The 26,010-nt window shown below is 30.2% G+C and overlaps 3 protein-coding genes and 1 long non-coding RNA gene across 6 annotated transcripts; 3 read left to right on the top strand and 1 right to left on the bottom strand.

Moving 5' to 3' along the window:
• Positions 1–3,576: 3,576 nt before the first annotated feature.
• LOC115698300 (L-type lectin-domain containing receptor kinase VII.1) lies at positions 3,577–5,911 on the top strand. Its single transcript, XM_030625518.2, has one exon. The coding sequence runs from the start codon at positions 3,684–3,686 to the stop codon at positions 5,775–5,777; it is 2,094 nt and encodes a 697-aa protein (XP_030481378.1). The 5' UTR covers positions 3,577–3,683; the 3' UTR covers positions 5,778–5,911.
• A 4,009-nt stretch (positions 5,912–9,920) lies between these two features.
• On the top strand, positions 9,921–14,363 carry LOC115698156 (uncharacterized). Its single transcript, XR_004008052.2, has 2 exons — positions 9,921–10,178; positions 10,539–14,363. It is a non-coding gene; the product is annotated as an uncharacterized LOC115698156 (long non-coding RNA).
• Positions 14,364–14,818: 455 nt separating this feature from the next.
• Positions 14,819–17,625, bottom strand: LOC115698267 (uncharacterized). 3 transcript variants are annotated; one of them, XM_061119102.1, is made up of 6 exons: positions 17,258–17,625; positions 15,764–16,146; positions 15,538–15,604; positions 15,277–15,414; positions 15,129–15,189; positions 14,819–15,001 (listed from the first exon to the last, which is right to left on the bottom strand). In XM_061119102.1, the coding sequence occupies exons 2-6, from the start codon at positions 16,144–16,146 to the stop codon at positions 14,820–14,822; spliced, it is 831 nt and encodes a 276-aa protein (XP_060975085.1). In that variant the 5' UTR covers positions 17,258–17,625; the 3' UTR covers position 14,819. The 3 variants fall into 3 exon arrangements, with proteins under 3 accessions (XP_060975085.1, XP_060975087.1, XP_060975086.1); XM_061119104.1 differs by having other exon boundaries at positions 15,764–16,059; positions 17,258–17,595; XM_061119103.1 differs by having other exon boundaries at positions 15,764–16,056; positions 17,258–17,595.
• Positions 17,626–20,815: 3,190 nt separating this feature from the next.
• Positions 20,816–23,809, top strand: LOC115697238 (serine/threonine/tyrosine-protein kinase HT1). The gene is made up of 4 exons (XM_030624165.2): positions 20,816–21,067; positions 21,328–22,645; positions 22,761–23,216; positions 23,308–23,809. Exons 2-4 carry the CDS (start codon positions 21,845–21,847, stop codon positions 23,635–23,637), a joined length of 1,587 nt encoding a protein of 528 aa, XP_030480025.2. The 5' UTR covers positions 20,816–21,067; positions 21,328–21,844; the 3' UTR covers positions 23,638–23,809.
• Positions 23,810–26,010: the final 2,201 nt, after the last annotated feature.

The raw sequence follows: 26,010 nt of genomic DNA, 5'->3' as shown, positions 1-26,010 counted from the left end.
ATTTGGATAACTTTTTTTTTAATATAAGTAACTTAAAGATAATTTTTAGTACAAACATATAAAGGAAATGTATTCAATTTTTTCATATATAGATTATTATTAATTTTCTTTTGATAAAAAATTAATTCAGTGTATAATTTTATAAATACAAAGTCTAATTTGTTATTCAATAAATTATATAGTCTAATCGGTAACTTTTGTAAGACATAGAATTTAAATGTATTATTTACAATTTTTATTTTTTTATTGGATCAAAATAGGAAAATTGTCTTTAACAAAACAAAAAGAAAAGTGTTAATTGTCGATCGCTCTTTGTATAGAATTTCATGCACAATTACCTTAATTTTTCTTTCTTTCTCTTTAGACTAATTAATTTGATTACGTACGTAGTTGATGTTTGTTTATAATAAATCTAGAATAATTATGAGTTATTATTTCTTTAGAAAATTGGAAAATAGCTTTAAATAAATGATATCTTTAATTAGGAATTATTAATTAATATATTATTGATAAAAGTGGGTTGATGGTAATGGAGCAATGGTCAAGTAATTACAGTTGTCTTGCACCAATAATAATTATATATTTAATTATTTATAATTAATTATGTTTTAGGTTGCGTTGCGTGACCGACTTTGGAATATTTTCATGTTTATTATATAAAGATATAATCCATGGATTATAATGGACAAGCAAATAAATCCATTCACTTGATAAGAATATTGATTTTTTTTATTTTTTTTAATTTATTACAATACATAATAAGTAAGTAAATAAATAATTAATAATAATGATATCATGGATGACATTTTTCTTGGGAGTTTGTCTCTGTTCGGCAATAATTTCCTATTTTATTTTGAATCACGTGTATACGGATATCCGTACTATTTTCAGGTCTAATATTATTATAATTTAGAAGACTTTTAATTTTAATTATATAGTAATATTTTAGCTTTCATTTCTGAAGATACAAGACTTTTCTGATATATTGGTTATAATTTTTGGTTTGGTGTGAAAAGACTTCAATGTATATAATTTGTGTAATTGTCTTTTCCCCTTATAATTTGATCTCATTTTTCTTTTCTTTTCGTTTTCTCTTTGAAGGGATTTTTAAATGCATGCAGTTTCAACTTTGATGATGTGTGCTCAAAAGATATAGTACATACATAATATAGTAATAAGTTCAAAATGATATATATTTAAAGTTAATAATAGGTTTAAATCTTTTTTCAAAAAGCAAGTTTAAATCTCTTTTTAAAAAAACTAATGAAGATTTTTGTTCTTCTAACTTTGACAAATAAGAAATCATGCCTTTTGAATTTTTAGGCCGTTAAAATTTTTTGTAAATTATTGAGATCGTTGGATTTAAGAATTTTTGTTTAATTTTATTCACTAACGCGACGAGTTTATGTATTAAATCGTGCCCTCAAAACTTTGATATCTACAAACAATTCTGTAAGTGTCATATTTTTGTGTGGCAAATTATGTAAATACTCTGTGTTCAGTTTATTTGTCTTAGTATTTGTCTATTGTCATCTTTGATGTGGTTAGTTGCATCTGATCTCGCTAAAATCTATTTTAGTGCCATGTCAACTTTTTATGTGTTTGTTAATTAGTATGTGCCAGTTGTACTTAGCTGGTTGGTTAGTTAGTCGATTTTTATTATCTTCAGGATATATATTCTGTTGCTTCTGTTTTTCTAACTAACTCTCTTCGGTTAGAATCATCTTCTTGATTCTTGCTCTGCTAGGGCAAAATATTTCTTTATTTTGTTTTGTTGTTTGCAGATAGAAATTCCTGATGTCTTCACGTGGTTGAAGATGGAGATTGAATCTGCCTGATCTGAAGGGAGTTCAGATTTCTGTATTGAAGATTGTTCAGCTGTGAGATTGCAAGGAGTTCTTGTGTACTGAGATCTAAATGAGTTTAGATCTCAAAACTTGAGTGTGTTCAAGTGTTAGGTAACATTGTGTAAAAGTCAATTTTGATTACATTGTTTGATTTGGATAATCAGAACTGGAATTTGTAATTGAATATTTTATTGTGGATGTTACTTTACCCGCCGGTTCAAGGGAACCCAAGCACTACGGTTGGAATACGTTTCTAATGCAGAGGAAGCTTGTAAATTCTGTGTTCTTTGATTTTAAATTCTGTTCATATCTTAGAAATAATCTGTTGAGATTAATCAATTAGATTTCGTAGTAATTAGGACTTTCAAATTTCTTTGAACTTTGATATGTGAGCCCTATCAACTTTCATCCAGCTTCGATTTTCGTTAATAAAAAATGACAAAAATTTAAATTTAAATTATCTCAATAACTCAACATAATTTAATTCATGTCGAAGTTCAGTTCCGAACAAAAATTTCTTCAAAAAAATAATAATAAGTTGATTTTATTTGAGTGATTCTTTTATGTACCTAGGATTATATTTATTGGCATGCATGATTTCTTTTGTTACCATATTTTTTTTTTTGAAAATTTTCTATATTATTATAAATTAACCGTCATTAATTTACAATAATAAAGAAAATAGGATAAGGAATTTCCCCTATTCAAGAAACATCTTCATTCAATTTTAAAGCGTACTTTACAAGATCATGAACAACTTTATTAGCTTGCCTAGGAGCATGAACATATTTGTTACCATATTTATAATATTATAAATTTTATTTCTCTCAACTTTTTGTAATTAATTGGGTAAACTAGCTAGGATGAATAGATGTTTTGGTATTAAATAGGACGTTAAAATATTTATCCATTAATTAATTAATGATAGACTTTTTAGTCGTAATAAATGTCCCACTTGCATTGATATAAATATATTTCACGTTCACAGTTCACATTCAAATTAATAATCAAATTTTAATTATTCTTGCTTCAATTGTCTGATAATTTCTTAATTGGCTGCTATGTTTTTGTACTCAACAACCTTATTTATATTTTAATTTATGATGTGGAATATGAAATAACGCCATTTTTTTACCAAAAAACAGTACGTACTAAAAAAAGTTTTATCACTTATCTAATTGACTTTTTAGTGTATATAGGAGGGTAAAGTTGGAATTATGTCTTCAAATATACATGCACGTACGTAATTTTGCATGGAAAATTTTAAATATGTCAATTAAGTAAATAATGGAAATACAAAGCATCATCTGTCAAATCAATTTATATTTTATTTTCTTAAGAAAAAACCTCAACCCTATCTACTAATAATAAACTTTTGTGTCTTTTATTAGGAATAATTACTCAATAATTATTATGTGTAGTAATTAGAAAGTGTGTGTTTTCTCACTAGCACGTAATCTTAATTCACACAAAATTTAAAGAAAGGGAAAAAAATATTTTGAGTTTTTATTTAAAATAATATAATATTTCTTAAAATTAATAAAAGAAAATGTATTTTTAAAAAGAGATAATTTTTTTACGACTACCAATGAGATATCTTCCAATTTCATTTTATTAGTATTCTTATTAGCATTGACTTAGTATTTTAATTAAAAAAAATAATAATAATTAATAATGCATTTTTGAGTATTTTATAAATTTGACCAAAGATTATCTTTTGACTTTTTTACATCATCACCTTCTTCTTCGTCTCTCTTTCCCCTGTTTCATTCCTCTGTTTTCCCATAAGTACCATGAAAAAACCATTTTCGTAACTTTTTCCTCTGTAATCAAACCATGAAAACACCACCAAAGTTTCAAACTTTCCTTCTCATACTACAAACCCTTCTTCTTCTTCTTCTTCCTTCAGCTCTGTCAGTAGAGTTCATCTTCAATGGCTTCAACAACTCAAACAACAACCTTCTTCTCTACGGCAACGCCACAGTCGACGATCACTCCAACATTCTCACTCTCACAAACAACACCCATTTCTCAATCGGCCGAGCTCTGTTCAAAACAAAAATCCCAACCAAAAAACCCAACTCCTCCTTAGTCCTCCCTTTCTCAACCTCCTTCATCTTTTCCATGGCTCCTTACAAGAACATTCTTCCAGGCCACGGCTTGGTCTTCATCATAGTCCCCTCCACAGGCCTAAACGGCGCCGTTGCAGTCCAACACCTTGGTTTTCTCAACCGTACAAACGAAGGAAGAGCTGATAATCATGTCTTTGGGGTTGAATTTGATGTGTTTAAGAATGAGGAATTTGATGACATGAATGATAACCATGTTGGGATTGATGTCAATGCCTTAAAATCCAAGAAAGTTCATGAAGCTGGGTATTGGGAAAGTGAGAAGATTTTCAAGAAATTGAAGCTTAATAGTGGTGAAAATTACCAGGTTTGGATTGATTATAATGATTCTTTGATTAGTGTTGGGATGGTTTTGGCTGGTATGAAGAGACCAAAGATTCCACTTTTGAGTTTTGAGTATAATCTTTCTGAGGTTTTTAAGGATGAAATGTATTTTGGGTTCACAAGCTCAACTGGGCAATTAGTACAGAGTCATAAGATTTTAGCTTGGAGTTTTAGTAATACTAATTTTTCTTTGGGGGAAAGTTTGATTACAACTGGTTTGCCTAATTTTGTTCTTCCTAAAGATCCAATTTTTAGGTCAAAAGGTTTCATTTTGGGGGTAACTTTGGTGGGTTTTGTTGTGATTGTTGTTTTTGCTGTATTGGTTATGTGTTTGATTAAAAGACAGAGAAGAAGAGCTAAGGAAAGAGCTGAAATGGAAGATTGGGAATTGGAGTATTGGCCACATAGAATTAGTTACCATGAAATTGAGAGAGCAACAAAGGGATTTGATGAAGCTAATGTGATTGGAATTGGTGGGAATGGGAAAGTCTACAAGGGTGTGATTGAAAAAGTTGAAGTGGCTGTGAAACTCATATCTCATGGGAATGATGGGTTAAGGGAGTTTTTAGCTGAAGTTTCAAGCCTTGGAAGATTGAAACATAGAAACTTAGTTGGGTTGAGAGGTTGGTGTAAGAGAGAGAAGGGTGTGTTCATGTTGGTTTATGATTACATGGAGAATGGTAGCTTAGACAAGAGGGTATTCGATTTCGATTCCAATGGTGATGAGAGTAAGTTGTTGGGTTGTGAGGAGAGAATTAGAATACTTAAAGATGTTGCTTTAGGAGTTTTGTACTTGCATGAAGGTTGGGAATCAAAAGTTCTACACAGGGACATAAAGGCTAGTAATGTGTTACTTGACAAGGAAATGAATGGAAGGTTAGGTGATTTCGGTTTAGCTAGGATGCATGGACATGGCCAGGTTCCTAGCACAACTCGCGTGGTTGGGACTGTCGGTTACATGGCACCTGAAGTTGTGAAGAACGGTCGAGCTTCGTCTCAAACAGATGTGTTCTGTTTTGGGGTGTTGATTTTGGAAGTTATGTGTGGAAGGAGACCTATAGAGGAAGGGAAAGTGGGGTTAGTGGAGTGGGTTTGGAACATGATGAGTCAAGGTGAGTTATGGAGTTGTGTTGATGAGAGGTTAAGGAAAAGAGATTTTGACAAAGAAGAAGTTGAGAGAGTTTTGCAATTGGGATTGTTGTGTGCTTACCCTGAACCAAATGCTAGACCAACAATGAGACATGTTGTGAAAATGTTAGAGGGAAAAACAAATGATGATGAGGGCAATAATGATGGAGAAACAGAAGATATGGATGTGTATTTGTTGAATAAGGAAAAGGGTGGTAAGTTTTGGAATGAGTTTCCAAAGAGTTTTGGGTTTGGTTCTTCACACCCAACTTTTGAAGATATGAAGGATTCATTGTCTTATTCAATGTCTTTGTCTTGGTCCACTACATCCATTGCAGATGGTAGATAGGTGAATGCATCACATAACCCTATTCTTTTTTTTTTTCCTTTTTTCCTATAGAGATTTGAAATGATATTGTGTATATATACAGAGTTACATACATATAATATATAATGAATGATATTTAGTTGTGGTTTTCTTCACATGATATTAATATCAGAATGTATTATCTGAATATATTAAAAGTTGATCTATATTGGTGGAGGGGATTGCCCAAATTGTCTAACAAAAGTAGTGAAGTTATTGATGAACATAGAAAGTGTCTGATGGGGACCTTGGCCAACCGAGATGCGCCTATGTAGGAGATCAAGTTCTCTGAGCAAATCTAATTGAGAATTTAAGAGATCATCCCTCTGAATCAAAAACACAAAAGCATTTGTATTCTTTTAGCTCATTAACTATACACAAATTATAATACAAAATGACAAAACTTAAGTGAAATACCTCAGAAGAAGCAGATGCATTAGGGGGTGGTAGGAGGTTGTGTCGCAGTCTCTCTCTGCAGCAAGAGTGCAGATGCATGCACTAGGGTCGTCCCGAGCAGCCTCTTGTGATGGTTGCCCAGCCTCTTCTGAAGCTTTTCTCTTTCGCATCGCTGCAGGCTGCAAAATGCAGTACGCCATGTTAAGTCCAAAACCAAATCAGAAATGTAAAAATTAGACCAAACCAGGAATTAGTTGCGGATTGGGACAAGTTTAAAGATTGAGTTTGAGCTCTGATACATCAACAAAGGTGGCTCCTGCACCAGAAATAGTTTGAGAAAGCAGAGATGGAACATGGAGTATGTGTTTCGGGTAGTGCAATGGCGCAACAAACCCCTCTCTCTTTGATCCAATAAGGCCAAAACAGTAGGCAGTCACTCTCTTCTCTCTTTTGTCAATACAAATGCTCACTCTCACTACTTTCTTATTGGCTTCCACTCCAATAAGATGAGATGAAACTGATCTTAATTTCTTCTCTTGTTGTTGTGTCTACTAAAACAAATTATTAAATAAAAAATCATCCCATACAGATTTTATTCATATATCACTAACAAAATGAACACTTGTCTGATAGTCAATCTATTACTACTAAAATCTCCTTTAAGTCACCATTTTGGTTCCAAAACTTAGAGATTGCAGAGAGAAGAGAGAAAATGTATAAAACTGGTTTATAAATTATGAGACAAGAGTCTCAAAATTGCTTAACAATCATCTTTTAATGTAATTAAATACAATATTAATGTTAGGATAGAAAATCTCAAAGTCTCTTATTGGAGGACTATGAGATTGTAAAAATTATGAACCTGCACTATAAAATTTTGATTGCATATGGAAAAGTAAATAACATGTGTGTTAGAATAGAGTTGAGATTTTGCACTCCTTCACAAAACACTATTTTTTTTTTGTTCTTTGGAGATTTCAAATGTTATTTTGATATATAAAGAATGATATTATGTAGTAATGTTTGTTCAATAAAACATACAGATAGGTAATGTCATTAAATTGATGAATCAAGTGATTACTTGACTCACATTGCACCCCACCCCCGCCCCATTACCCATTAAGTCGGGTAATCCCCATCCTATTTGGAGTGAGTACCCGTCTCCGGGGGTCAAATTTATGTCACTAGTATGTATGTAATGAGGTAAAAAGAAAACACTTTGACAATTAAGATAAAGATAGATTGTAAGGCTAAATGTCAAAGGAGAAAGGAAACAAAAACAAAAAGTATGAAACTCATTAGACAAAGAGCAAACTATAAAGTCTAAGGACAAAGAGCAAGGTGTGTTTTTATCAATTTTTAGGAAAAGAAAAGAGTGAGCCATTCAAACCTTTGGTTCTCTTCCATCCAACATTTTTCCAAGTACCCTTTGTTTGACATAAGAGAATGGTATACAAATAACAGTTGATTGCATAATTTGAGAAACCCACATTATGTGCACAACTTCAAAATAATGACTCTTTATTGATTATCTAGTAAAATTGATCAGAACCCTGTTTAAGAGCTTATAAATAAAGACAAGAGACACTAAAATGAATCATAATTGCAAATCTTCAACCCCATTAACCTTAAGTGCATAACAGAAAGAGCAGGTTCACACTTGAGAAAATATAAGAAAAACACAACAGCTGAACTATCTACAAAACTAAACCCAATGCAGCTGATTTTATCAAGTTAGAACCATAACAATGCCAACAATCTCAATAGGCAGAAAATAAGAATAGTGACCTTATAAATTCTATGTTGATTTGAACAGTGAAAATATAATTATTGCCATGATACTAAAATGACACCTTTTGTCCTAAAGTCATAAAAAAATTAAAAAAAACATTATCAATTCACTTCTGGAAATTTAACAAAACTGCATAAATGAACAAAGATATAGAGAAGAAGGACATCAAAAAAGTCCATTACAGATTATGACATTGATCAAAATCATAGTTCCAGTTCAAAGTCCAAACTATAATTTGATCAATAATAAAATAAACTTTTTTCTAAAAACACATAACCAGAAACTCATCATGATTATCACAATGCTTATATTTAGACCCAATTGAATTATATATGTAAAACTCAATAAGCACAGTTCATTTTTGGTACCCTTTTTCATAAATTCTTAACTCTAAAGTAAGCAATGCCATGTTAATATAATAAACTCATCTGGTGGAATAAATCTACCACACATACACAATAATATACATATTTTCTAGAAATGATCAAATGTGGCATGTATATTCCTACCAAAATTTTAGTTTAGAGCAGAAGTCCTGTATGAAAATTAATTCTTATTCATGAATCTTTTGGCAATTATATATATTATGTTTGTATTGATAGTTTAATTCTTATAAGGTGGCCCATTGTGAAAAATAGAATAAAAAATTGTATGAGAATCAAAGTCACACTAACTCTCATAAGTATATTTATATATATATATATATATAAACAGTTACCAAGACAAGAAAGAATACTATACTTTTCACTTACCTACATTACCTTGTATAAACAAGTATTGATTTATTGAAAATTCATTACACATACATACACATGTTCAGCAAGAACAAGTAAAAATCTTTAAAAATTAATGCAGAAAAGAAAAGCATGAAACTGAAAATTAATTTCATTGGTTGGAATTAAGAGTATATGGAGTTTTAATTGAAATAAATGAGGGATATATAACAAAGCAATTAATTAATAATAATATGTGTTAATTTATGTATAAAATGCAGTAAATTAAAGAAGATTTGAGCAGCCAGAATTGAAAGAATTGATCAGTTTTTTGTTTGTCTTGTCTTTGTTGACTCTGTCAATGCTTTGTATTGAATTTGTGTAAGCATATGACATAACAATAATTGCTTTTCTCTGCTTTTTACAAAGGACTATTGATACATATATATACAAGGTAAGTAATGATGCTGCTGCAATATATTGCAGGCAGGACCACCTCATATATATACAAGGTAAGTAATGATGCTTTTCTTTGATATTTTCAATTCAGGCCCTGCATTTCAATAAAGAGATACCACCTAACCAGTAACCACCTCAGACTACAGTACTACTTGTTCATTATGTGGATTTTTTCTTTTTTTTTTTTCTAATAATCGTATCATACCAATAAGAATTGATGGTGTGATTTATAGTTATACCTACCAGCCCAATCCAACCTTTTATTAATATATATACTAATACTAACTAATGAAAAAAATTCAAATCATCTTTATCAAAAAGATCAAATGAAATGAAATGGTAAAAAGAAACAGATATATATATATATATATATATATATATCTTATAAACTGTAATTTTAATTTTGAATTTTTGGAAAATCCTAGCATTAATATATATATTTTATACATTGTTTATCAGCAACGTTCAGAAGTATTCATTTTGATTCATAATTAATTTCAATCCCTCCTAATCAATATGTGTAATGATACTAAAACATGTTAGAAAACAACATCACTTTAGACTAGTTTAGTTTCACAATGGGCCACCAATCCATTTAGGGAAAATAGAATCAGACAAAACCCATTACTACAAATTCAAATACACATTAATACCATTTTCACCTTTAAGGAAATTACTTGTTGATTGATTATAAAAAAGAAGCCAAACCAGACACCAAAAATGGATCAAAACAAGAAAAAAAGATAGAAAATTGATGAATTGCTATAATTTTCCAATGGTCCCCACACACACTCCTTCAATGCAATTCAAGTTTCACCAACTTTTTTGCTCTGCCTCTTCTCTAGTCTATCAATATATAAGCATGTGTTTTTTATGTGAGATATAATTCGATCACATACCTACACTAACTATTCTATATATAACAACACACACATATACACTAGTAAATAAAATCCTCTCTTAGCTTGATTACATTTCTTTGTTTTTTTTTGTTTCAATAGCTAAAAGTGTTGATTTCAAAAGGTATTTTCTTTTTCTATAATCAATGTATAGAAGAGTTTGATTATGTTATATATATATATATGCTGTAATCCAAATTAATTTCTCTACTTGAAACATGTTTAGTGCAGAAAAATGATTGAAACTTTATCTTTGATTTTTCTCAACTGATTCTCTCTTTTCTATGATTTATAATGTTTTGTTCTAAGATAATACATATTGTGCATATATGTACAACTTAATTGTTGCTTTCTTTTAAACCTTGATAGTAGCCATTTTTTTTTTCTTTCTATAATTAATATTTTACATAATTTATTGATGAGTCTGAATACATTTATAACTTGCAACTTTCAATTTAATTAAGAACAGAATGTCCTTTTTCAGAAATTGGAAGAATTTGGTTAAGGGAATGAAAATGAAGACGAGGATGAAGATCGTGAATATGATGATGAGGAAGATGGTGAATCTCGTTCTCATGAAAATGATGATGATGCTCCTGCGGTTCAAAGTGAGAAGTATATTATTATGATTTTTGTGTTATTATTACTGATAATTTATTTATTTTCCTTTATTAATCAATTAGATTTTTTAATAAATTTTAATGTTTTGATTATTAGTTTGTCATATGATTTAGAAGCTGAAACAAATATTTTGACACAACAATGGTCTTGTACTTACTCACTTTTTGGTTTAACTACTCTAAAATTTTTTGCTAATATTATTCCGGTATTCATTTTTTCTAATGAAATGTCATTTTGCATTTTTTTTTATTATTTATCTATGAATTCTGTTTTAGTAATCATTGATAATTAAATATCTTATGTATTATTTATGAGGAACATTTAGAATTATGGTGTTCTGACCGACTTCTTAGAGTAAAATTGATAATTAGAGAACGATTGGTAAGTAAATTCAAAATGGATTCTATATTTGGATTTAATTATTGAGGATTATTTATTTTTTAGTTTGTTATTATGTAAATATTTAGCAATATGTTGAGTTTTTGCCACTGTATGGTATGTAGAAGTATATTTAAAAAAGCAAAAAAAGTTGGAGATGAAATTTTTTGTTCAAGAATTAATTGATTTATGCTATATTAAGAATAAATATGAAGATGGAGATGAGAATAAAGATGCGGGTGCTTCTAGCATTATTAATGTGGTAGATTATATTACAAATCATGACATATTATTTGATGTGGATTATTTTTTTGCAGGTGAAGATCAAAATATACTTAAATATAAAATAAATAAGTTATATTTAACTCCAATGGTATGTATGTATAATATTATTATTATAAATTTAATTAAAAAAACATATTAATTATTTTATTCATTTTAGTATTGACGAGTGCATTCTTTAAAGGGATATAAAGAACTAAATACAATTGATGAGATAGAAACTATTGTGATGAGAAGAGGAGACACAGTAATAACGAGAGTTAAAATGAATTAATCTTTTAATACTTGAATCCATTATGTAATATGATTAATTTTGTGTATTTGAAATATAATTTAGTATTTACAAGATATTTTCTAACAATAATATTATATATTACTCAATTATTGTAGAAAATATATGTTGATCATCCTCACAATAAAGTAGTTACGCATGTACTACTTATTGTAGGATTTAGGTATAAAATTAATGAATGTAGAGAAAAAAATGAAATATTAGATCGTTAAAAATTTGTGTGAAAATAATTGGAGAGGCGGTGGTTATTTTAGAATTGAATATACTAAAAGGAATGATTGGAAATACTATGTTTCAATTCTTAGTGTTAAAATAATTTTTTACTAAGTAAAATAACTAATTAGTTGTATCTTTCTCTAAATTCCATTTCAGCATATATATATATATATATATATATATTATGAGTTCAGTGTCATTTATCATTTACTATTATATTAAATTTTGGTATTGTATAAATTATATATTAAGTTTTTGTAATAGAATGAGTTGCTAACAACATGTCTTTTACTTGAATACAACTTATTCCATTATAAAAATTTAATATATAATTCATATAATACTAAAATTTAATATAATAATAAATGATAGACTACACTAACAAAATAATATAAATTCATTATATATACATATATTGTAACGCAATTCTGAGAGAAGGATGCAGTTGATTGGTAAATTTACTTAGCAAAAAATTGTTTTATCACTAAGAATTAGATTATAGTATTCTCAATCATTTTTTTTAGTATATTCAATTCTAAAATAACCATTGGCTCCCCAGTCGTTTCCATACGAATTTTTAACGATCCAATATTTATTTTTTTTTTTCATGTTCATTAATTTCATACCCAAATCCTACAATAAGTAGTACATGCGTAACTACTTTATTATGAGGAGAATCAGCATATATTTTCTACAACAATGGAACAATATATAATATTATTGTTAGAAAATATCTTGTAAATATTAAATTATATTTAAAATACACAAAATTAATCATAATACATGCAGTTAGATTCAAGTATTGATAGAATTTATTTATTTTAACTCCCGCTATTACTGTGTCTCCTCTCCTCATCATAATAGTTTCTATCTCCTCAATTGTGTCTAGTTCTTTATATCCCTTTAAGAGATACACTCGTCGATACTAAAATGAATAAAATAATTAATATGTTCTTTTCTTTTAATCAAATTTATAATAATAACATTATACATACATGCCATTGGAGTTAGATATGACTTGTCTATTTTGCATTCAAGTATATTTTGATCTTCACCCGCAAAAGAATGGTCCATGTTAAATCGTATGTCATGATTTGTAATATAATCTAGCGCATTAATAATTGTAGATACACCCGCACCCTTATCCCTATCTCCATCCTCATTTTTATTCTTAATATAACATAAATCAATTAATTCTTGGACCGAAAGCTTTATCTCTAACTTTCTTTGCTTTCTTAAATATATTTTTACACATCCCACGGTGACAAAAGCCCAATACATTGTTAAATATTTACATAGTAACAAACTAATCAATAAGTAATTCTCAATAATTAAATCTAAATATATGTAATCTATTTTGAATTTACTTACCAATAAGTTCCCTGATTATCAATTTTACTTTGAAAATTAGAACACCATACTTCTAATAAATACATAAGATATTTAATTGCCAATGATTGTTAAAATAAAGTTCATAGGTAAATAATAAAAAAACACAAAATAACATTTCATTAAAAAGAAAGAATGATGATTACGAGAATGATATTGGCAGGGGATTTTAGAGTAGTTAGATCAATAAGTGAGTCAAATACAAGAGTATTGTTGTGGGTGAGAATATATGTTTCAACTTCTGAATTAGATGACAAACTAGTAATTAAAATATTTAAATTTATTAGAAATTTAATTTACTAATAAAAAAATAAATAAATTATCATCACTAATAACACCAAAATCATGATAATACTTTTTATTTTCAACAACACTAGCTTAATCATCATCATTATCATGAGAATATGATTCACCGTAATTGTGGTATAGTTCATCCAAATAAAAAGATTCTAAAAATTATTTTGGTCATGGAAAGTTAGATGAATTTCGGAAAGACATTCTCAGAAGTCTAAGTTGTCTATCTGGAAGAAGTCTCGTAAAATAATAGGTGTCATCGAGAAGGGCGTTCCCAAATGTCTGTCACGTCCACCTGAAAGGAGTCTTCAAAAATGCTAGTCTTTCCCGAAAAAGGAGTTTCAAACAACTAGTTATTCCTCCTGGAAGGAAGTTCCGGATAGTCGACTCCAGCTGTTGTCTTTCTTATCCGGGAAGTCCCTTTAGCGTACACTTTAGTCTTTTTTCCCAAAAGCATATGTCTCGTCCAAAATCACTTTGTCTTATGCTAGCGTGGAAATATTGTTACGAGGAGTTTGCTAAGTTTGTCAAGTCTTAACTAACTTAACACTTGTAGCCTCTGACTTAGAATCTTTATCTTGAGCCTATATATACTACTAACACTTATCATTTTGAGTATGCTAGATTGACGAGTTTTGAAAGGAGATTTCGAGATTAATATTGTAGTCGACAAGCCACTATTTCTACTAATTTCAGTTCCAACTTATCCTTAATTATCTAATCTCACCATTTCTGTCAAAAATGAGAATAAAATATAATTTTTATTTTTCATAATTTTTGTTGTGAATTGTATTTTTAATATATAATAAATAATATTCATACTAACTTACATTATAATATTTAAGTGTCGGTTAAAATAGATTTTATTTTTGAACTATTTTTATATAATATGCTATCCACATCTCTATATTTAAATATAAATAAACTTAACTTTTTAGCATATTTTTTTTTCCTAAATATTAATTTATAACTTAAATAAATAGCAATAGAATGAAAGATGAGTGGGTTCTTTTGCATGAGAGATGAATGACAATAAATAACACACAAATTATTCCAAGTAGAGAATGAAACCCCAAAATCTCTGTGTAGAATGAGTTTATAATATTACAACTTTTTGGGGCATGGAGTAATTAATATGCATGTATTTCTTTAAATTTCAAATATGTTTCATATCTTTTCCCAGTGATCATCATTCCATTTTTTCTTTTTATTGATTTTTAATTGGCCCATGTATATATTCACAAACTTAATTAGCTAATATTTTAGTAGGGAATATTTCTACTGCTAAATTATTTAGTAGGCAAATATTTTGACTGAAATTGTACTTGTTGTTCCTTCATCCATAAGAAAGAAGGTCGAGATTTGGTTTCCAAGAATTACAAACAGCACTCTTAACCAATTTAATACATAATCATCACCATCATCATCATCATCAATCATAATACTAATAGACCATTGGATAGTGGCGAGCATACCTACAAAAGTGAAGTGTTTTAGTGGGAACACAGCGACCAGGAGAAATGAATTTAGTGTGATATGTAATTTTAGCTTCATAATAACGATGCCAAGCTCCTAACACACCCACTGTTACATAGTACTTACGACTAGGAGATTGTGTAGTTTTATTCACTCTCACAATCCTCTGAAATTCAAGCTTCTCACCCTGCATTAATTAATTATTCCATTCATATTAATTATAACAAATAAATAAATAAATAATTCAAATAAAGAATGAAAGAAATTAATTAACCTTGTCGTTCTCAGCGTTATATTGTTGGATTGCCCATTTTGCAAGCTCTTGGATTAGGGGATCATCTACGGAGGCTGGTTTGAGAAGATGAGGCTTGAGTTTTAGTAGTTCTTCTGGAAGAGGGTCTAAGTAAAACCCCTACCATTAAACAAAAAAACCACACAATTATTATAATTAGTTACTTCTGATCATCTAATAATTAAATTGTTGTAACTAACATAATAGATTAATTACTATACTATATATCTCTTATATATATACCTCATAAAACTCCTCTTGGCGGTAGTGTTTCTCCAGTACATCCCTAAGATGAGGGGGCGTGTAAAAACTAACATATATAATCAGACATGTACAACTAATTAATACATAATAATTAAAGAAAGAATTACACATACATACATATAATGATGAGTAGTAGAATAGATCAAAGAACATAGAGGACAATGATGGATATGCATTAGAATTAGTAGTACATAACATAACATACCCGGTGTCAATGTATTTGACTTGTATCTCTGGTGTAGGATTAGGATTAGGATTAGGATATCTAGCGTGCATAATAATCACCGGACTTAGTGATCTCCTCCTCTTCTTATTCTTCTTCTTTTTCTTCTTGTCCTCCTCATGTGTAATTGTTGTTTCAGTAGAAGACTTGTTAGTAGTGATAGTCTCATTGTTGGTGATCATCAAATCATCATGATCATTATCATTATCATGATGAGGAGGCTTAGTAATAGCAGTAGTTGATATAGTAATCCTTTTCTCCTTCTTCTTCTTCTTCTTCTTATTATAATTATTATTAGTAAGAGTAGAGAGTACTGATAATGATGATGATGATGATGCCAAACTACTTCTCAAGAAAAAAGTCATCTTAACACGAAATTGATATATTATTTGTTAAAATTCTTTCCAAAACCCCAAAATATATAAACATATATGAAAATTGAGAATAATATTACACAATATCATATATCTCAAATCATGATGGATATATGAGATCGATTGCGATATATAGAAACATGATGCACTCCACTCAATAAAATAAAACAGAAATAATATGGTAATATTCATACCTGTGAACATTAATGTGATTAATGTGATGATCGAGTGACCTATAAATAGGGGTGCTCATTGGATCACATCCAATGGATTTGGACCCATCCGATCCAATCCAATTATTTATTGAATATTGAATTTTGCCATCCGATCCAATCCAATTGTTTGAGTCATCCAATCCGATCCGATCCAATGGATGTATTGGATTGAATCGGTTCCATCCATTGGATGCTTTAACTGGATTTTTATTGGATTGGATCCATCCAATGAATCCAATAGATGAATCCAATCCATTTTAGCCACTCTTTAGGATGATTTTTTTAAAAAATATATGAAAAAACATAATTTAAAACCTAATAATCCAGCATAGATAATAAACAATAGTTTAATCCAAATCCAACCTAATTTTCATGATCCCATAATAAAAATATAACACAAATCTAACTTAATAGTCCAATACATGGAATGCAAATATTATATAAAATATTAAATCAATCACTCTCTTAGTCTTGAGTTTAATCTTTGATGGTCCAATCTCACAAAAGAGGATGTTTACTCAATATGATATATGTATATAGTAATGTAGGGATATATAGTTATGCCAAATTAATTAAAATTGCTTCGAACAATTAAAATTTGAGTTAACGACATAAGGTCATTGCCCTGCCAGTACTAGAAGACGGCTCTATCACAACTCGTAAGGGTGATTTTTAGCTAAGTACCCAACTCAATTTTAATATAGTGATCGTCGGGATATATATATCGAGCATGCTAAGTGCTAATTAGGTAGCTAAATTTTTTGCACTTCAAGTCTTCTAGGAAAATGCAAGAAATAAAATCAAAGATATTAATGGTGGAAATTATCTTAACAGTAAAGTTGTAAACTAATTAATAAACAACAACTGAGAGTGAGAGAGAGACTCACTATTTGAGAGGCTCGGAGAGAGAGGGAAGACGACCGGAGGAGCGCCGAGCTGCGGAGAGAGAGCAAGCCACTGGAGGAGAGGGAGAGACACCGGAGAAGCCACGAGCAGAGGAGGCAGGAGGCGGAGCGACTGAAACAGTGAACACTGAACACTGCGCTTAGGAGGAGTTCGTCTGAGGTGGTTCACTCTCGTCTCGCCGTCGTTATTTCGCCGTCGTTATTTCGCCGTCGTTGTCTCAGGCGTTGGAGGTGTTCGATTCAGCGCACAGGAGGGAGGAGGTCTTCGACTTTCAAAATGGGCAGGGAGCGGCTGTAGTGTTTTACTTTTAGGAAGATGTAGATTTAGGGTTTAAAACTTATAAATAATTAATATATTTTTTTAAAATAAAATAATTAAATATATAAAATTATAAATATTAAATATTATTAATTATTGGATGGACATGGAATGATATTGGATTGGATTGGTTCGATTATCCTTGCATGTATCATCCAACATTCGATCCGATCCAATTGGATTTTTAAAATTTACATCCGATCCGATCCAATTATGATTGGATATTCGATTTTATTGGATTGGATCGGTCGGTTGGGATTGGATCGGATGACTTTCTGGACACCACTACCTATAAACAGACTTATTCCTCTAATTAGAGATTTGAGTATAGTGATCAAAAGATTATGGTATGGTATGATCGTATTCTGATTGTGTTTGGGAAATTATAATATTCCCTTTTAAATTTCATATCAATCAATTTTCATGTATCCTTAATTTAAGCCATCTTTTTAGGGATCACCATTCCGATTACTTATTATTTTTTTTTAATTTTTTTTTATATATAAATATAAATATATATAAATGGGAACGACATCTCCATATTTTTAGAAACAAACTTCATTTGTGGAAATCTTAAGTTATAATGGAAGATCGACATTTCACATAGGCATATCAGCCATGCACATGTGCAATTAACTCTTAAATTTGAAGTTGGTACTTTTCAAAATAACTTCAAAACATTATGTTGTTTTTCAAATTATACCATAATTGTGTGGAGGTAATTAATTAATTTTCTAGACAAATCCAAGTTCCACACAATCCCCCGTGTTGTTTATTTTGTAACAAATATAAAAGCCCATCTGATTAGTGGGCCTTAGACTCTATTCATGGGCCCCCGTGTTGAATGTTCTTAACGGGCTTTCCAGAGTATTGACCGTTCCTCAATCCTTTTCAAAAAAAAAAAAAAAAAAAAAAAGAAAGAAAAGAAAAACTTCATCAATTCATAATATTTCTTTGAATTAATATTGTAACTTGATTCTGTCTATTCTATTAATCCCTCTTTGCTTTTGAGTGGTTTTGCTTACGTTTGTTGCTCACGTTTTTTTCTAATAAAATAAAATAAATCTACCGTTATATTATACTATACTACCTTGTATTAAAATATTATTTTACTTTAATAAAATAATATGTAAAGATGAGACAATAATAAAAAAACATTATTTCCAATTTAAAATAATATGTAAAGATGAGACAATAATAAAAAAAACATTATTTCCAATTTATTGTTTATAACTGAAGTCTTACAATATACAAACAAGCAGTGGCGGACCCAGAATTTAAAGTGAGAGGGGCGTAAATAAATTTAAAAAGAAAATATAAAGTGTAGTTAGTGGGGTTTGAACCTTTACCCTCTAACCTATTTACCAACTACATTAACCATTACACTAAGGTTACTATTATGTCTATAAATATCACCTTTTAATACAAATATATGTTGTAACTAATTAAAATACATATACATTTTTTTCTCGATTTTTTTTTTCAGGGGGCGACTGCCCCCCCTCGCTACAATGTGGGTCCGCCTATGCAAACAAGCATGAATAATATTGATATATATTATATATAAAACAAATTATTTAATTGAGGTCAAACACCAACTCATTTCATTGATTTGCAGCAACACCACTTATAACCACATACATAATGTTTATATATTGTATTTCGTTTTAATTTTTTGTAACTAATTAAAGTATGTTAAGGTTGGATTAGTTATTTAAAAACAAATGATGTAATGTATAAATATGTAAGTGAGTGCATATATACATGACATAAAAAATTCACTCGTATGAATTATTTTTATATTTTCTTGGACCATATATTTATGTCTAAAATTGGAAACCAATTTTTTTAATTACCAAAATTCATTAAAAAGAACCAATTTCTTAACTTGTTACTTGTGACACTATGTAGTTGGTATAGGACAACACATTAATTAATTATAATGGAATTAGGAAGAAAAAAATAGTCAAAAGTCAAAAATCATAAATGATAAATTTCCTTAATTTTCTTATAATTTTATGAAAGGAAAATTGGGTTACAATTACAACCAAGAAAAGATGTAATAAGATATAACATTGCATGTGCCAAGAAGACATATATGTTTCTTTCCATATTGAACAAATATTTACATAAGAATAGGTTTACAAACAATATGCTATATATCTTTGAAATACAAAATATTCTTTTGTATATATTTTGCACAATCAAACAAATGTATAGTGAAGCTTGTGATTCCTAAGGATGTTTGAAAAAAGTTAAATGATTCTAAAATTCTATAAGTATGAGACTATAGAGTTAAAAGAAGACTTAAATAGAGTAATTAGTACTACTTATATCAATCATATGCATGTTATTTTCTGGTAATCTATCATGCAAGAAACTCCGAAGTAATTTTTGAATGAGTGATATGTGAGAAACGTATAAATAAAGATAAAATACACTGAAAATATTTGTGTTGTTCTATAAAACTAGTGAACAAAAATATTATAATATATATTTTTTTTATGAAAGCTATACTACATGGATTGGGTTGAATAATATATAATATAAAACCTTTTTCTCATATACATATGGTTTGATAGTTGAATTGTTATAAAATTAAATCAAACATATCCAAGAGTTTAGGAAAAATATATTTAATTTGTGATAAAAAAGAAGAATAGTACTAATGCCATTTATGTTGAAACGTGTTAGTGTTATGTATGTAATTCTCAAAGCCATATTATTATTATTATTATAATTTTTGATGGTGATGAACTTGTTATATATATGGAATATGAATGAATATATGACTCAAACCAAAACCAATGCATATATAATATAATCCATTGCACTTGTACACCTTCTTCTTTTTCACTTTTCATACAACCAACAATATAATTACAAACACATACACTTCAATTTTAACACGCAAGTAAAATTAATAATATTTTTTTAAAAAAAAAGAAGAATAAGTCAAAAGAAAGAATTGTATATATATTGTTTGTAAGGGTATTTTGGGGAATATGGTATTACCGTACCAGAAGAGAAGAGAAATAGGTAACCGTAGAAGAGAGAGCTTTGTACCTTATTCTCTCCGATAACGACACATGTTTTTTTTTATTTTTTATTTTTTTTTAATAAAAAAAAAAAAAAGAAATTCTTGTGTTTGAACTTTGAAAATTGGAATTGAATTTAATAAAAAGTAATAAATAAAAAAAATGTGGTGGTCATTGCTGACTTTGGAGGTTGTGGTCCCCACGTTGATGATCCTAGCTGGCCCCACCTCCTTCTCCGTCTCCTTCTCCAAAAATATCGGCCTTGCTTTCTTTCTTTCTTTCTTTATTTATTGTTTCATTCCTAAATATATACTTTTTTTTTTCTTTCTCTTTTGTTACCTTAGTAACAGAAGAGATCCCAGATTTTCTTTCTCTTGTTTTGTAACAGGGATGATGAGATGAAGGTCATCTAATCTTTTCTTATTCTTTTCTTGGGTGAGTTTTGTCAAAGTTTAGTTTTTTATTTATATATATATTTTGGGGTTGGTGTTATTATTATAATGGATTATTATTATTAATGATAATGGAAGATGTAATGATGGGTGTTTCTTTATTTCATTACTTGAGTTGAGTTTGAGTTGAGTTGAGTTGAGTGCACTGTTTTTGTTTGTTAGTTTAGCCTTTATATTTAATTAATTAATATTAATTTTGTTTAAGTTTGGGGTTATTATTTATCTTTGTGGGGATTTTTCCAGGCTATTACGGAAGGTGGTGGTATTTTGACTTTGAAGCCACAACTTTGTCTTTCTGTTTTGAGAGAGGAAGGTGTTGTTGTTGTTGTTGGTGGTGGTGGTGGTGATTGTAAAGGGTCCACCATAAGAGGAAGAGTGATTAGAAGAACAAGTTGTTGTCTTCTTGTTGATGGACTATGGTTATGGTAGATATGGATTTAAGAGGATTTTCCTTTTAATGGAGGTCACTCTTCCCTTTTCTTTAACCTCATCTTTAATGGGTCTTCTTGGTTTCGAATGGTTTGCTGACTTTTTCGATTGAAACAAAAACAAAATCCCATTTTTCTCAGATTTCCTCATCTTTGATTTCATTTCATTTTTGTTGTTGATGGGTTTTCACAACTGCATGTCTTCATAAAACCCATTCTGTTGTTCCAAAGCCTTCTCTTCTCATCTTCATCAACAACAAGATTCAATTGAATCTGCAAAAGGGTTTTTACAAAAGAAAAGTCTTTTGTTGTTGTTGTTGTTGTTTTCAATTATGGATGAAGAGACTACTTCTTGGATCAGAAGAGCCAAGTTTTCTCACACTGTTTGTCATCGTTTAGATTCTTCAAAATTGGCTTCAATTCCTTTTACCATTCACCAAGATAGGTTCTCTGGTTTGAAATCTAGACCAGCCCCAGCTCAGCCTCAGCCTCAGCCTCAACCTCAGGTTCAGGCTCAGGTTCAGGCTCAGGTTCAGGCTCCTTCTAATGAGAAATCAATTGCAAGTAGCTCTATATTTCATACCAAAAGGCTTTCCTATAGGAACAAGCAGAGATCTTTATCTCCTAACCCTGTGATTAAGCTCTCAGAGACATTTAGAGAAGCTCAATCAGAAAGGAAGAGATTCTCAACTCCAACTCCTAGGAGATCCGAATCCGAAAGGGGAAGGTTTAGAGGGAAGTTCTTCCATCACAACAAGGATTCTCAATCGAGATCTTCGAGTGCGAATGCCAGTCCTCTTAGGCAATTGGCTTCAATGATCAATGACAAATCCAAGAACCGAAAGGATTCGCATTGGTCTAAGTATTTTGATCCCAATAGTGGGAGAGTTACTGCTGTGGAGGCTGTTGATGAATGGTGTGTTGACTTGTCTAAGCTGTTTCTAGGCAATAAGTTTGCTCATGGAGCTCATAGCAGACTCTACCATGGTATGTACAATGGTGATTCTGTAGCAGTAAAGATCATCAGGGTGCCTGATGAAGATGAAGGTGGAGTTTTGGCAACTCGTTTGGAGAAGCAGTTTGTTAGTGAAGTCACTCTCTTATCTCGACTCCAACATCGAAATGTTATCAAGGTACAAACTTTACATTGAATTTGGCTGTTTCTTTATATAAATTGAGTACCCTTTTGGTTTGTATTGCTGAATTTGTTATCTTTATATTGAAATTTCGATGATGGGACATAAACAGTTCTTAGCAGCATGTAGAAAGCCTCCGGTTTATTGTGTCATAACTGAGTACTTATCAGAAGGTTCACTGAGGGCATATCTACACAAACTCGAGTGCAAATCTCTTCCCATGGGGAGACTCATTCAAATTGCATTGGATATAGCTCGGGGACTCGAATACATTCACTCGCAGGGTATCATACATAGAGATCTCAAGCCCGAAAATATCCTTATTGATGAAGAGTCTCACATGAAAATAGCTGATTTCGGTATAGCCTGCGAGGAAGCATACTGTGATGCTTTAATTGATGATCCCGGGACTTATAGATGGATGGCGCCGGAGATGATAAAGCACAAATCTTATGGGCGGAAAGTGGATGTTTACAGCTTTGGTCTCATCTTATGGGAATTGGTGGCAGGGACCATACCTTATGAAGAAATGAACCCCATTCAAGCAGCTTTTGCTGTGGTGAACAAGGTAAGTACAATAAAACAATATTAATTGGTGTCTTTTCCATGTTTTAAAATGTTTGTTTGATAATGACAATTTGTGTTGTGTTGTGTTTCAGAATTTGAGGCCTGTGATCCCTGGAAACTGTCCACCTGCAATGAAAGCCTTAATTGAGCAATGTTGGTGTTTGCAATCAGAAAAGAGGCCAGAGTTTTGGCAAATAGTGAAAGTACTTGAGCAATTTGAGGCTTCATTTGCCCGTGATGGAACATTGAAACTTGTCCCAAACCAGAATTTCCATGACCACAAAAAGGGTCTCATTCACTGGATTCAGAAACTTGGTCCTGCTCAATCTCCTAATTCTACATCTACTGCATCTTCTTCTTCTAGTTATACTACTGCTACTACTACTACTACATTACCTGTGCCTAAACCAAAATTCAGTTGAATATATCATTTAATTGTGAAAATGTTATATGACTTGGGCTTTTGTAGTTTGACCAGGTCAATTGTATGTAATTAAAGAAAAAAGAAAAAAGAGGCCTTGTTTTCTTTCACTGTGTGACATTCAAGTGAGATTTGTGAATGAAGAATAGATTGGCATTGGCATTGGTTTTGAATTGTGTTTTATTGGTTTAGACTTTAGAACATTCTGATAATATGATGGGGTGGGGAAGAAATGGAAGATATTTTGTTGGGAATGATCACATGCACAAGTGGACCTACATGTTGTCTTGTATTGTTGTTTTCTTTTCTTTCCCTTCAAATTAAAACTCTTTTCTGGTATTTGTTGGTGTAGAATTAGGGGTAGCAAAATCCCGTGATCTTTTTTGTTGTATATACATTGCATTGTGTATAGTATAGTGTTGTTGTTGTGTGTTGTGACATGATTGTTGGTTATATGATTAGAGTGTGAATAATTGGGAGAGACAAGGAATGAATGGGGTCTTTTTGTTATGGTCCAAATACTAATAGTGTTTGTCTTTGTGTTGTTTTTGTGTGGTGTTGTTGTGAGAAGAATAAAGTGAACAATTTTATTGTGTGGTGTGGCATTAACCACACACACACACAATGACACAAACAAACACTAAAAACTCAACCATAACCATATGAGATCTTCATTCTTCAACTTCACTCCTAATTACTTTTTTGATCAAAATCAAGTCTATATTTATAATTATTAATTAATATTTCTAAAGTTAATTATTAACTTTTTAAAACTATTAAAAGACTACCGCAAAATATACCAATTGCATATTTATTTATTTTATTAAGAAAATTATTTTATTTAAGATTTTTTTTTCTACATTACATTCCAATTTTTTTCTATATTTTTTTATTTTTTTTTCTTTCCCATCCTTCATTCTTTTATTTTTTTTAAAATGTAATTTCTCCCCATCCTTTATTCACATATCAATTTTATTTTCCCAATTATCAAATCATCTTTATATATGTCAAATTTATTTTTATAAGAGTTCTATTATAATAATAATAACCGAATTTTTTTTTTTCATAATTATTTGATTATAGTCAAAATTATATCAATGGAATTATTTGAGGCAATTAATTATTTTTTTAAGTAACCATTAACAGGTAGTAATTATTGAAAAAATATTTTATATTTATATTGTTTACCGCAATTCTTAAAAATTAAATATTTAGAAGTTAAAGAAATAATAAAATGCATAAATAAATTAGATGGAAATTTTTACGTGGTTCGAATGTTAATTAATCTTAATCCACAAGTTCGTTTATTAGCTTGTAATGGTGTGTTTGATGTGTTTACAATATTTTGTAGGAAACATTAACTCTGTGTTCTTAGTTTCAATTGAAGAATAAGAAAGCTTAAAGCAATATTAAAGAGCTTTCACTATTTAGGTTGTGATCCCCATTCATATAGAAATAGAAAAGTATTTATAAGCTAAGGACGGCTATGGACATGCTCATGATGGCATGACCCACCTAGGGTTTTTGCTAAAAGCCCACTAATAGGGTAAATTACATGCAAAAGAGACCTGACTATTGGGTCTCTTGGAAAAAATTATGCTCGTGTGCAATAGTTGGATAATTGGGGACCATTGTACGTCGGGGACACATGTCGGCAAAAGGTTCAACATTTAAAAGTAGAGGCATGGAATAACAGACTAGCAAAAAGATATGGTGAGGTACACACACTACCATAATCTGGCACAGGGGGCAAGATTTGATTCTGTGTCAGAAAAAGCATAACCATCGTTGGGCTATCCGAGATGCATCCAAGGTAGACGTCTGCAAAACTCTTAGGCGGTCAGTGTCCACAATGGGCCCTTCAAGTACCCATCTGAGTATCAGTTGGGTAGATTCTGAGTTTGGACCACTCCGGGTCTTGAAGAGACAATAGGTCTTCCGTGTCGAGGAAGTTAAGATAAAGAAAGACAAACTTCCGCTTATCTCTTAGTCTTAAACTGTTTTCAGATTTATAAATCGATCTTCTCTGTGACTGGATTTTAGTAAAAGATTTTGTTAGAGATTTTATAACAATGGAAGAAAATCAAGACATTACAACACTATTGCAATATAATACAAGGATCAACAAAGAGATTAAATAAATGTTACAATACATAATATACAATATATAGATATTATATATATATGTGAAAAGTAGAAGAGAAGATAGATTACACAATATTATATAACACATACATATATATAATATGAAGAAGAAAAAGAAGATCACTCACTCACAACCTTGAGTGTAGATTAGTGGGGATCACCATGACTTGAACAAGGTATTACACCTTTGTCCAAAAGCTTATTTCCCCCTATCTCTAAGCACTAAGGG

Source organism: Cannabis sativa, chromosome 7 (genome assembly GCF_029168945.1).
Source record: "Cannabis sativa cultivar Pink pepper isolate KNU-18-1 chromosome 7, ASM2916894v1, whole genome shotgun sequence".
In the NCBI taxonomy this organism is placed as follows: Eukaryota; Viridiplantae; Streptophyta; class Magnoliopsida; order Rosales; family Cannabaceae; genus Cannabis; species Cannabis sativa.
This window is presented reverse-complemented; position numbering and strand designations above follow the sequence as displayed.

Excerpts from the sequence above, each read along its gene's own strand:
- LOC115698300 (XM_030625518.2), top strand. The coding sequence starts at position 3,684 with ATGAAAACACCACCAAAGTTTCAAACTTTCCTTCTCATACTACAAACC.
- LOC115698267 (XM_061119102.1), bottom strand. The coding sequence starts at position 16,146 with ATGACTTTTTTCTTGAGAAGTAGTTTGGCATCATCATCATCATCATTA. Across the intron at positions 15,415-15,537 it reads GCCAAGAGGAGTTTTATGAG|GGGTTTTACTTAGACCCTCT; the intron begins GTATATATATAA and ends GTTTAATGGTAG. Across the intron at positions 15,002-15,128 it reads AACTACACAATCTCCTAGTC|GTATGCTCGCCACTATCCAA; the intron begins GTAAGTACTATG and ends TCACTTTTGTAG.
- LOC115697238 (XM_030624165.2), top strand. The coding sequence starts at position 21,845 with ATGGATGAAGAGACTACTTCTTGGATCAGAAGAGCCAAGTTTTCTCAC. Across the intron at positions 22,646-22,760 it reads AACATCGAAATGTTATCAAG|TTCTTAGCAGCATGTAGAAA; the intron begins GTACAAACTTTA and ends GGACATAAACAG. Across the intron at positions 23,217-23,307 it reads CTTTTGCTGTGGTGAACAAG|AATTTGAGGCCTGTGATCCC; the intron begins GTAAGTACAATA and ends GTTGTGTTTCAG.